The sequence below is a fragment of the Ochotona curzoniae genome, unplaced genomic scaffold (genome assembly GCF_017591425.1).
Source record: "Ochotona curzoniae isolate NIBS_2020 unplaced genomic scaffold, NIBS_Ocur_1.0 contig_2599, whole genome shotgun sequence".
Taxonomy (NCBI): domain Eukaryota; kingdom Metazoa; phylum Chordata; class Mammalia; order Lagomorpha; family Ochotonidae; genus Ochotona; species Ochotona curzoniae.
The window spans coordinates 9,209,402-9,221,724 of record NW_024465520.1 but is presented as its reverse complement, the minus strand read 5'-3'; the positions used below and the strand labels follow the sequence as shown (position 1 = coordinate 9,221,724).

Below are 12,323 nucleotides of genomic sequence, written 5' to 3'. Positions count from 1 at the left end.
GGTGGATTTCCTTTTTCCAGTTAAACTTAATTTCTCCAGTTTGCATAGAGTGAATCTGTTTTCTCTCATTTATCTTTCCAAATATATTCTCTTTTCATTAAATCTTTTCTAGCTTTCCTGTTCCCATCCTGTTTCCAGTTCTTATTACTGAGAGTTAAGTTATATCATACATTTAAACCCAATACAATAAGCATTTCTTGGAGTTCTGCCTAGGATCAGGTGGAAATCCAACTTAATAATAAAAATGTATTTTCTCAGTTTACTCCAACAAAATCCCCCTTTCTTATAAGCTTCTTAATCCAACTGATCCGTTATTATCCATTTGTGATGAATTTTTTTGTGCCAATTCAAATTCCTGCTAGATTACCAGTTCTGTTTTGGAGGGAAATGATCACAGAAATAGCTACAGTTACACTTTACCTGTAATCTGAATGGATGTCGGGCCAATCATCTATACTCTGCACTTAGATACAACTGAATATGGGGATAGATCATGCACTATTCCTAAATCAATCTGATCTTCAACTTCTTCATTACCCTGCCACACCTACAGGGGGATAAATAAAGCAATGATGTCTACAGATGTAAGTACATTTTTAGCCACAAATGTAATCTGTTTAATAAGCCACAATGTTATTTCAAATGTCAGAAACTCATCAGTCTCAGCATGGTTGGCTTGGATTTGTTACATGGTTTCCAAGATCTCAGTTGGGAACACTGACGTTGGGTGTTTGAATCCTTTTTCACATGTGTCTAGTAACTGAGGTGGTGCCAGCCAAGTGCCTTAGAGGCTCTTAAATAAGTTCTCTCTCCTCTCTCTTTCTCTCTCTCTTTTTCCTCTCTCTTTCTCTCTCTCTCTCTCACACACAAACACACTTCTTTTCTTTCAGGATGTTACCAAACCATGCATCCCTCCATGTGGCTCTTCATGCATAAAGTCTTGGGGTCATCAGTTTCTTAGGAGGAAACTCAAGCTCTAGGAGAGAAGGGTCCATCCATATATTACTACCCATTTTTTTTGTCTGCAAAGAAGTAACTATGGTGATTAGTTTTAAAAGAAAATAAGCAAATATCAGTTTTTTTTTAATTGATGTGTTGACGTTGTCCCAGGTAAGTAGGGCACATGATAGACACAGATTTTTATGACCAATCTCCCAAGAGAAAACAAGTTCTTCCACCTACTCATTCACTGGAACTGCTTTTTGCAAACACCATCTCTCTTTGTTCTTATTTCAAGCTGTGCAGGCTATTTTATAATCCATAATTAGATCCCTCTTGAATAAAAAGATAAATGTCTGTTACTGTAACTGGGATATAGCCATTGTGCCCTTACAAATTGGAAGCCTCATAGGTAAATGATTCTTTTGTCGGTTTGCTTGTTATGAGTCAGTCCTACAAAGTTGATGAACTCTAATTGAACTGTTGAGATAAAGCTGGATCTGCAAATCTGAATCTGCCAGACTTTGGACCATGAAAACAAAGCCTGAACTTGGGAGGAAAGACCCCACTAAGGAGGCCAACACATCCTTCTAGCACATATACCTCTATCTGTTTTCTCTTTGGTCCTGGGCATCTATGTCCTGCACAATGTGTATGATTGCAAAGCCATCAACAAGTTGAATATTCATTATGTGATTTCAGTCATTCAGTAAATCATCTCTCAATTCCACAATAAGAATTACCAGGAGGTACACAAAACTTCTGTCTCATGGTGGAAAAAATAATTGGAATTTAGAAGAATAGCAGCAACAACAAAACAGCATGCAGAGTGGCAAAAATCTTAGCAACTTCAGGAATGGAAAACCAATCACGTGCTTCCTGTGTGAGGTGTACAGTGATTTAGTTATTCTAGTGTCCTGCAAGTCACATGCTATTATGCACACTTAATACTTGAGGATCTCATCGCGAAGAGGATGTGAATCAGTTGCACTGGGGACACAAGCGGTAAGTTGGCAGAGTCGGTTCACAGTTAAGTTTTTTCACTGAAAAGCAAATTTTCTCAAGTGCCTTGGAGGGTTGTTCTTGCACTGTTAACTGTGCAAACCACAACCTTCTGAAAAGCTAAGCCATCAATGTTCTCAGAAACCTGAATTTTAATTATGCTTTCTTTAACTGCATACAGCCCTGCTGAGATTCACACTAAATGCTGATTTTGTAGTTTATCTGAAAACTAAACATAGGACCTGAAGCAATTTTCTCAATAGAAGAAATACAAATGATCAACCAAGTATGCACACAAAAGACTCAGTATTACCAGCTCTCAGAAAAATATAATTCAAAAGTACAATGAGATAGCAACTTATTAGAGCTGGAATGGCTATATAAAAAACACAAAAGCCAAAAAAATACTGGCAATGACACTGAGGAGGGGGAACTGTTACACACTGTTGCTAAGACTGTAACTTAATATGTCTGTTATAGAAAATAACATTATAGGACAGAAATTTCTTTAAAACCAAAAGCAGAACTACCAAATGATCCAGCAATCCCACTCCTGGGAAATAGGCAAGAAAATTAAATTACTAATTGCATCAATGAGATGCTTGCACTAGTACATTCATTGCTCACTGTTTCACAATTGTCAAGATATGGAATTAACTGAGGTGACCAGCAGAAGAAATGATAAACACAGTGCAGTGCATAAACACAATAGAGTAATAATAAACAACCATAAGAAGAATGGAATTTGAAAGGAATCCATCTGAACAAAATGGATGAACCAGAAGTCATTGTGTTAAATGAAATAAGCCAGACCAAGAAAAGACAAATGCCACATGTTTTCTTACGTCATAGTTTAAAAAGTCACTCTGAATGTCAAATCGTGATTAGTAGAATGAGCAGAATGGGAAAGAGTGAGTAGTTAAAACACGGACAGATAAAAGGAATAAATCCTGGGGTCCCTCAGGACACAGCAGTGACTAACATTCAACATTATGTATTTTATTTATAACTAAAAAAAATTCAGAGATCCCAAAGAAATGAGAGAAAAACAGAAATGAAAGTTAACCATGTTCATGTTTCATTGTATGTTGAAATACCACCCTGTACCCCACAAATATGTAAAATTATTACATTATTAAACAGAAGAAAATCAAAACTTATTTGAAAATTTCAGCCAGAAACTGAAGATAATAACATTAAAAGACATTGAGAACATCAATAACATGTGACAGAATTATCAACCGAGTAGCTCTGTATTTATTGAAAACCGTTTGGGGTCCAGTTTTGCAGAGCACCAGGCTTACCTGCGCTCTGCAGTATCAGTGTCAGGAGTGCTGGGTCCAGTCCAGCTCATGCTAAGGATCCTGGCAAAGCAGCAGAGGATCAATCACACACCTGGGCCCATGCTACACATAAGGAAAACCTTGGGTGACACTCAAGGCTCCTGGATTTGGCCTGTCCTTACCCTAGCCATGAAGGTCATTAGAGAGGTGAACCAGTTGATGAAAATCTCTCTCCCTAGCTCTATCTTTTAAATAAATACATAACCTTCAAAATAAAATAGTTTTGATAAATAATCTTTCATCCTTTAAACTTCTTTTAACTACATATCATTTTCTATTGAGTAGAGCAGTAGATTTTTTTTTTACCATATCCATATAGGAAATACAATCTCACTGTAATCCAAAACAGAAGTGCATGCAAATATATATGTATCGTGTTATGTGTGTGCACGTGAGCCTGAAATTGAATTCCACAAAGTCTACTCACCAAGATAGGAACTCCAATTTGTTTTGTTCTATTCCATTGAATGTTTTTACTGTGTTGATCATAACCCACAAATTTGAAGATCCAAAGGCACACTGAAGTCTTGGGATGTGGGAGAAGCATTTCAGTAGCAGTAACAACACTGTGCTCTTTGAATTGGAGAAAGTGTTATAGGTCAACCTCAACATGTGAAAACTCAACTGCAAGTCAGTGATGGGATGGGACCAAATGCAAGGTCTCTGCTTTATTCTATCGTGGATTATTTTCTGCTCTCACACAGGTGGATTCTCAACATCATGAGACAGGCAGCACAGTTTTGCCCTCATAGCAGCACTCAAAGCTCCTTCCTGCCTCTCATCCCCCCAGCCCTTACTCAGTTCCACTCCCTAGGGGCCGCAGTGTTGTCAGTCGGTAAGTCCACAGTCCTCACTTTATCCACAGGTACTGTTTGGGTGGCTGATTCCAGCAGCCATCCTGCCTGAGGATGTGAGAGTCCAGAGACTTGCCTATAGCAATGGAACCATGCAAAGTGAAGCAAGTAGACACAATGTTACCACTAACACGGATTTCTAGTGACATTTGTTGTGGCTATAATGCTCCATCCCATTAGACTTCTAAACCATAACAGATCCTCGAATTTAGGAAGAGGCTCTTCATTTGGAAATAGAAGTTCAGATCACATTTAGGGGTAAAATTCTAAACCTGAAGAATGTCAGCTTTGCAGCTCATTAAAGTGAAGGGTGGAACTAACACACATGTCGACTGGCGGAAAAAAATGGTTCTCTGACACTCAAAGTTACTTAGAAAATCAAAAGAAGCTCAAAGCTCTCAGGTAAATTCTTAACTTTTAATGATGACTATAATACTTATGTTGGCACTAAATAAACTCGCTCAACTACTCATGCCCACGTTCATACATGGGTATCGACAAAACTCCACCCAAGCTAATGTCAGCAACTGAGTATCTTCAAATAGTCAAGTCTGAATGGTGCGTTTACGAAAGGAGTCAATGTTGAGTGACATAGCATTTTGTACACTTCCTTTTTCAGAAAAGTAAGACATTTCAATCATGCTTCCATTCCAGTATACATCCATTTTCACTGCATCTCTAGACACACTTCTTAAAATCAATCCGGAGTGAAGCAGGTAAGACAGTAAACAGAAAATGCAAAGAATTATCAGCATCAGTTACCTCCCAATTAAAAATCAGATGAGGGGCCCGGCGCGGTGGCGCAAGTGGTTAAGTCCTCGCCTTGCACGCCCGGGATCCCATATGGGCGCCGGTTCTAATCCCGGCAGCCCCGCTTCCCTTCCAGCTCCCTGCTTGTGGCCTGGGAAAGCAGTCGAGGACGGCCCAAAGCTTTGGGAACCTGCACCCGCGTGGGAGACCCGGAAGAGGCTCCTGGCTTCGGATCGGCATAGTATCGGCCCGTTGCGCTCACTTGGGGAGTGAATCATCGGATGGAAGATCTTCCTCTCTGTCTCTCCTCTCTGTATATCCGCCTTTCCAATGAAAAAATAATAAAAATAAATCTTTAAAAAAAAAATAAAAATCAGATGAGAAAGGAACAGCCAACATTTTCGACACGAACATGAGTATGAAAATATATATAACACAGCTGTCAGTATTTTGGTTTAAAGAACTACATCACATCTCTATTGGTTAAATAACAAATAAATAATGATAATATCATCAATTATCTTGCAGTAAGATTCCTCCCTTGAGAATAGAGTTTTTGAAATCCAGTCTGTACCCAATTGAAATACTCGAGTTACTTTTGAGTTTCCTACAGTATTTGTTAGTCTGTGTAATATAATGTGTTAAAATTTGGAGACACTTGAAAGTAATACAATACAAAACGCCAAATCATTTTTCATAGTTTTATTGAGACATTTTGAATTTTGATTATCTAGGGTAAGTACACTTCTAGTGGCTACAATTAGGAAGCTCTGCTGTTACTATACATAGCATATCTGCAAAGCTGTCTGACATGTCTCTCTCACACACACATATCCATATACTCATGCATGCGAACAATACAATGCTATTATAGGAAATGTGCTTTCTTCCTATGAACACATATTTATGCACAGTTATTGTGGATTTTGTTCAGCTACCACTAATTTAGATAAACCTGAGAAAGCTCAAAATGTCAAGTAACACTGTTTCCATCATCACTTACTCAATGGCACTATTAATCACAAAGAAATCTAGTTCAATTGTCTATATGAAAGTCACATACAATATAAAAATAAACGTTTTTGCAAAAGCAGTTAAACATAATACAATTCAATTTCACAAATGTTGATATGTAACATATATTCACCTTCATATGAATTTGGGATTATGTATAATACAATGTACAATAAAAACTGTAACAGAATACAGCAGCCAAATATACAGTTTCACTATAAAACTTGGGCGTCACGTCATCAGCTGAGCAAAGATAAAAGGTTAAAACCAACAGCACTTCTGAACTTCTTGGTAGTGTTATTTTAAAGACTTCATCTTACAGAAATTAATGCTATACTATCTCATTTTACAAACAAGCACAACCATTTAAGAATTGAGCAGAAAGTGAGGGATTGCAACCAGCTGCCCGTTTCTCTTTCTCTGGCTCCCTACAGCTTTTCCTTAAATTCTACTTCTGTATCTATAATGCCCATCCCACTGGAATTCTGAAGAGATCAAATTCCAATGTAATAAAAGCCTTTTGCCTATAGAAGTGGATGCACTAAACATATCCGGTAGCACAGGTCTAAATTTCCCAAAAGAAGGAAATATCAACTTATTTGTAAAATATGGAAAAAATACACAATATAGAACCAATCTAAGATACTTTATATTCATTATTTTATGACAGCCTGCTTCCAAATCATGGCTATACCCAAGTAATTTTAAATTAAAAGGTGAACATGCCAACACATCTCTAGGGAAGTCAATGATTTGCAGCAGGAAACAAGTTTCTGTATTTTAGACCTAAAAAAAAAAAGAAAGAAAAAAAACCCTAAAGCTGTATACACTTCAAAATACTGGTATCTTAAAAGTATTATAATATACGACTCTCACTTATTTATGTACTATATACTTTGTAAAATACAACAGATGATCTATTAATGCTATATATTGCAATAAATATATTATACATCAGTATGTTGCATCTTTCAAGAAGTTTTTTTAACTGTACAACTGAAGGACTCTGAGTTACAACAATAAATACCATAATGATAGATACAATTTGACCAGCAAAGTAAAAGTCTTCACAGATCTTAACAAATATCTTATTTTGGTTACTGACAACTGCAGTACCCACAGACAGCTCAATGTCCTGTCTGAGGAGACAGGGAAAAAAATGAGAGGTCACAGTCCCAGATGATAATTGACAAACTGTACAAGAACCTCTAACCAGAGACTATGGCGTCCTGGAAATCAGGGTGGTGTATGTCATGTCCTCCCGGATGCCCAGTTTTCCTGCTTTATCACTCTCCCTAATGCCACAACAAGTGGGTGTCATCTAACCTTTGCCACTCATGTAACATTGATGCAAAAGGGTCAAGAGTCCTACGGCTGGCCAAGTCACAGGTCATGGTTTTCATTCAGAATGTGGACTTGCTTGCTATATTTTACTAGTTGAGGATTTTATGTCTTCAATGTAAACACAAATTGAGGCCCACAGACTCAAAGATGTCAATGTGCAAGTAACAGAAACCTCGAACTTGACATGACACATATGTTGGTAGTACAGAATCTAGCCAGCTGCCAGATCCTATGATTGAAGCTGTTCTTTCATTTAACTGACAAGAGAATTCTGCGTTTACTCTCAAATGCTTACTTGTATCTTCTTCATATGGCAAGAATCAGCTTCTCAGCCACTACGTCACTCCTGACTTTCTGAGTACTTTCACTCCCAGCATAAATCTTTTCAGAGATTTCTTTTGGCTTGGAAGAAGTTGGCAAGATGGTTCTTGCTACTGTTTGGCATCGACTCACATTTCCTCATTGTCCACTGAGTGATGGACAACGCTATCGAAGAAATACTTTGAAGAAGAAAATATGCCAAGTAGTAAAAGGGCATTTGTAGATAGGGCCTTTCTCCTCTCTACACACACATCCCCAAAGAAGGCTCCCTGAAACCTGAAACAAGATACTTAACACTCTAATTCAGGCTAGGCATCCCGAGACCTGATGGGAAAAAACTAAACTGTGTCAATAGTAGATACATGTAGCATTCCACTGTGAGCTCAAGTATGGTATAGACTCTCGCAATTCCATCTGGATCAGTTCGGAAATTTTGATCTTGTCTTACTTAACATGTTTGAAGGGGTCAATATAATACCCATGTATTTTAGATTTTGTGCTTGAGGATTCTAAAATAAGGTTGTCTATAATCCTCCCCCCGTAAGAATTTTGCTAATCCTCTCTCTTATCAAAATGAGGTGTGCAAGGTTTCTACTTGATTGTGCTGGGATACTTATAAATTAAGCCTGAAAATGTAAGCACAAGCGCTTAGGAGGCAGGATGCAGATTTTCTTCTTTGATCTTATTGGCTGGAAATTTGGTTACCTGAAGCAACAGCGAAGGTCTTGGAAAGCTTCAATCCACTCGGGAATTTCATGAACTGACAGCAAGCCCCAAATTCCCCATCATTATGGGTTCAGATTCTTTCTGTCTTTAATATATAGCGCCGCACAGCTTTTCTTACAAGGTTCTTTCAAATGAGCTAGTTCACTGTCTCGTGCAAACTCTGGCAATAGCTTTTGCCGGGCTAGATTTCACAATCAAAAAATCTCGTGACATTGGATTTGCTGTTTGGGGCAATTAAACTATCTCCTAATTCTCACTATATAAATTTGACAGTTTCACTGGCTATAATTTAATAGCCATTGAAAAGTTTCAGAGAATTTGCAATTAATTGCCACGCCACTCACCCCCCAAAAAGATTAACCAGTTCTCTTCTCTTTGTGTGGAATTGGCGTCTTCTATAGATCGCTTCTCAGCACTCTGGTACAGCAGGTGCTTTGATTTGTCTGGTGTCACTGTCTTTCTATTTTCTTTTTCAATAGCAGGATGTAAGATTCATTAAACTCCTGCAGTCTTTCATGATATTAACATAAGCAGTACAAACTGCCTTTTTCTCGTTTCAGCATTTCATTTAATGTTTTCAAGCACTTTGAAAAAAAAAAAAAGAACCTCTTCCATGGTGATTTTAATTTAAAATAAAGTTCTTATACTGAAAAGCTTTCCCCCAACTCTACATTGCTGCATACACTGGACAGTAAACTTGTAAGCTGTGCATTGCGGGTGCCTGACAGCTGCTCATCTTCTGAAAATACTCCTCTGCTCAACACCCCCCGACTTGCTAACATCTGCTCTACTTCACTTCAATTTTGGTCTGCAAGTTATCTGTGATTTTTGAAACCGTTTTTACAGATGTGACTGAGCACTGGTTTTGGAACAGAGTCCCAAGGCTTTGCACGGCAGTGGCGTAAGTAAACGCTCTTCATTGCTGGAGGTCTCAGAGTTCAAGCTATGGACAAGAAGGAAAACGTGCAGTTCAACAGTCTTGAATGCATTTTACCAGCAGAATAGTACTTGCTGGCTTCTCCCATCAATCATCTCACACCCAACACACACTGAATGGTTTTCTAGAAATAACTGGAAAATATTCCCTTTTCAGGCTTTTAAATCCTTTTGACTCTTTCTATTCAGCCCCAAAGCAGCTCAGTGAGCTACACCAGACATGACATCCAGGAAGGTCTGTTCAGCTGCTAGTGAATGAATGGCATTCAGTACTTTGCTATGCTAGGTTAGATGTTTCTGAGAATACAGTTCAATTTCTTCCTATCACAGGTTGTTAAAGACAACAAACTCAAGTTTCAAATGGCTACTAGGTTTGATGAAGAAATGATTCATGTGGAAATAGCCCCGGTCCTCATGTGCATACACGCTTTAAACAGAAGAGCCTGTAAATGTAGAGGCAGAGAGATAGTGTCTAACTAGGTATTCAGTTTTATTAAACACACTTCTAATCAGAAATAAAGACTGAGTGCAAACCCAAACTGGGTGTGGATGTGGGCATTTCTTCACACTGTCTACTTGAGGCTTTGCATTTTTTGAACGTTATAGAAAGTTCAATTACACGGGGGAAGGAGTGGGGTAGAAGGAGGGAGTACTTGGTTCTGGTTAAGCATCCTACCATGTTACAAAAGTGAGCTGTTTGGGATTCTTGCGTCTTCACAAGCTGGTATCTCCATTCTGCTTGAACTCTGATAAAATATTGAGGGTCATGTCTTCACTCTTAGATTGCAAGTTTGCCTCACTTCTTCTCGAAGCTTTCCTGGTCGCCCGGGACAGTCTCCTCCTGAAAGTGTCTCCTGCCAAGAAATAGAGAATGGGGTCCACACAACTGTTCAGACTTGCCAGACCTCTGGTCACCTGGTAAGTGGCATACACCCTATCATTGAAAGCGCACATTTCCGGAGTCTGAAAATCCAGCCGGGCCCTCATGTTCATGGTTTTCATCACATGGAAAGGGATATAAGACACAGCAAAAACAGTGAGCACAATAATCACCAGGTAAATGGATTTCCTCCTCAAGGGCGAGTTGTCCAGGTCCTTGTAAATCAAAGCCCTCACAATTAACCCGTAACAGCCCAGAATCAGCACCAAGGGCACACAGAACATGGCCACGGTGGTGCACATGCTATAGATGAAGTAACTTCGCAGGTACTCTTCCGAGGTGGTGTCGTAGCAGGTGATGGTTTTGTTCATCCGGATTCCGGTGCCCGAGTAGAAGAGGATGGGGGAGATGGCCACCACCACGATGAGCCACACCAGCACGCTGACGTAGATGGCGTTCTTCTTCTGCAGCCTGCCCAGAGACTTGAGCGGGTACACCACGCCGCTGTACCTGTGCGCGCTGATGCACGTGAGGAACAAGATGCTGCCGTACAAGTTCACATGGAAGATGAACCGCTGCAGTTTGCACATAGCATCCCCGAAGATCCAGTTGGTCTTATTGAAGTAGTAGAAGATAAGTGCTGGCAGGGTCAGCACGTACAAGAAGTCGGCCAACGCCAAGTTGAACATGTACACGGAGATCCCGCTCCACGGCTTCATATGGAAAACGAACATCCAGATGGCCACGCTGTTGCCCAGGAAGCCAATGATGAACACCAAGATGTAGACAGCCGGCAGGTAGTAGAACTGGAAGCCCGTCTTGGTCAGGGCACATGTGAAGGAAGCGGCCACCTCGGTGGTGGAAGTCACTGTGCTGTTTCCCCAAGGCGAGCCCGCGCCAGCCAGAAAGGCAGGGTCAGTCCCGTTGGGGACAGCTGGCCACAGCACCTCAGTCATTCTCTCCTTTCCGATTTAGGCAGCAGCTCCAAGGGACGAACGGCAACAAGAAGGTGGCGGCGGCAGCAGGGGGCACAGAGAGCATCGGAGGAAAGGGCAAGCAGAAGGGCGCGTGCACTGGCGCCTGGGATGCCCGCGAGAGAGGGGGCGCGCGGGGGCTCGACCACGCCGGCTGCGGGCCATGAAATCCGCTGGGGGTCGCGACCGAACCGGGCTGCCAGGCGGGACGGCAACTTCCCGGTCGGGCTGGCGGCGCCGCGGTTACACAACAGGGCGCGAAGGGCACCGCCACCGGCCGACAACTTTCCGACTGCGCTTTCCTGAGGGGCCGCGGGTCCGCGCTGCAGAGCGCGCCCGAGACGCAGCAAGGTCAAGGCAAACTCGCTAGTCCGCGCTCGGGCACGGGGCAGGCGCACCCCAGCCTATTCCTCCCAAAGATCAACTTCGTCCAGGCATATATCTGCCTACCTTAGAAGAAAGCAGCTCGGCTTTTCGCGGCGCCTCGCGGAGGTCTCCGTCCACAGCCCCAGTCCATGCGCTCAGCCTCTCGGGGCCATGGGCACGCGTGGGGCCGCCGACCCGAGCGCTCGGGATGGGCCTCCTGCGGGCCGTCCGTGCCGCTCAGGGGCCCTTCCCGAGGCCAGCCTCGGCCCCGAGTGCCGGAGGCAGGCGGGAGCGCCGAGCTCCCGGCGAGGGTGGGCGGAGTTTGGGCACCGGGGCGAGTCGGCCCTCCGCGGGGAGGCGAGGGGCGTGCCCGTGCCCGGCCCTGCCCGCGGCCCGCCGGCGCTGTCCGGGAGCCCGGTGGCGTCTGCGAGGGTGGAGGTCCTCGCCAGGCCCTGGGTCGCTCAGCCAGTGCCCCGCCGCAGCAGCTCCCGGAGTTGGCGGCGAGAGCAAGGGGTGCGCGCTCGGGCAGGGGTTGGCTGCTGGCGAGCGATTGGCCCGCGAGCGCTCTCAGGCTCTTCCGCCGGCTATCTGGGCAAAGTGAAGTTGCTGACACACAGGAAAGCCTTGAGACGGCACCGAGCCTTCTGCGCGTAATCCCAGAGCCCGGCGCAAGTCTCCAGTGTCCCCCACCCCAGAACCGCGCCAGGTGTTGGCAGGCGCCCAGCAGCCAGCAGCCCTTCTCTGGGAACGCCCTGACGGTGCGGAGCGCCGCGCTTTTCCCGGCACAAGTAGGAACCTGCTACTCGGAGAGGGCGCGAGCCGCCCGGAGTGAGGGTTGGAGCGCGGGCGGGGAGTCCTTTTCTGTCCTCCTCTG

At 42.9% G+C, this 12,323-nt stretch overlaps 1 protein-coding gene across 1 annotated transcript; it reads right to left on the bottom strand.

Moving 5' to 3' along the window:
* Positions 1 to 5,575: 5,575 nt before the first annotated feature.
* P2RY1 (purinergic receptor P2Y1) lies at positions 5,576 to 11,649 on the bottom strand. Its single transcript, XM_040974828.1, has 2 exons — positions 9,906 to 11,649; positions 5,576 to 9,236 (listed from the first exon to the last, which is right to left on the bottom strand). The coding sequence occupies exon 1, from the start codon at positions 11,063 to 11,065 to the stop codon at positions 9,944 to 9,946; it is 1,122 nt and encodes a 373-aa protein (XP_040830762.1). The 5' UTR covers positions 11,066 to 11,649; the 3' UTR covers positions 5,576 to 9,236; positions 9,906 to 9,943.
* Positions 11,650 to 12,323: the final 674 nt, after the last annotated feature.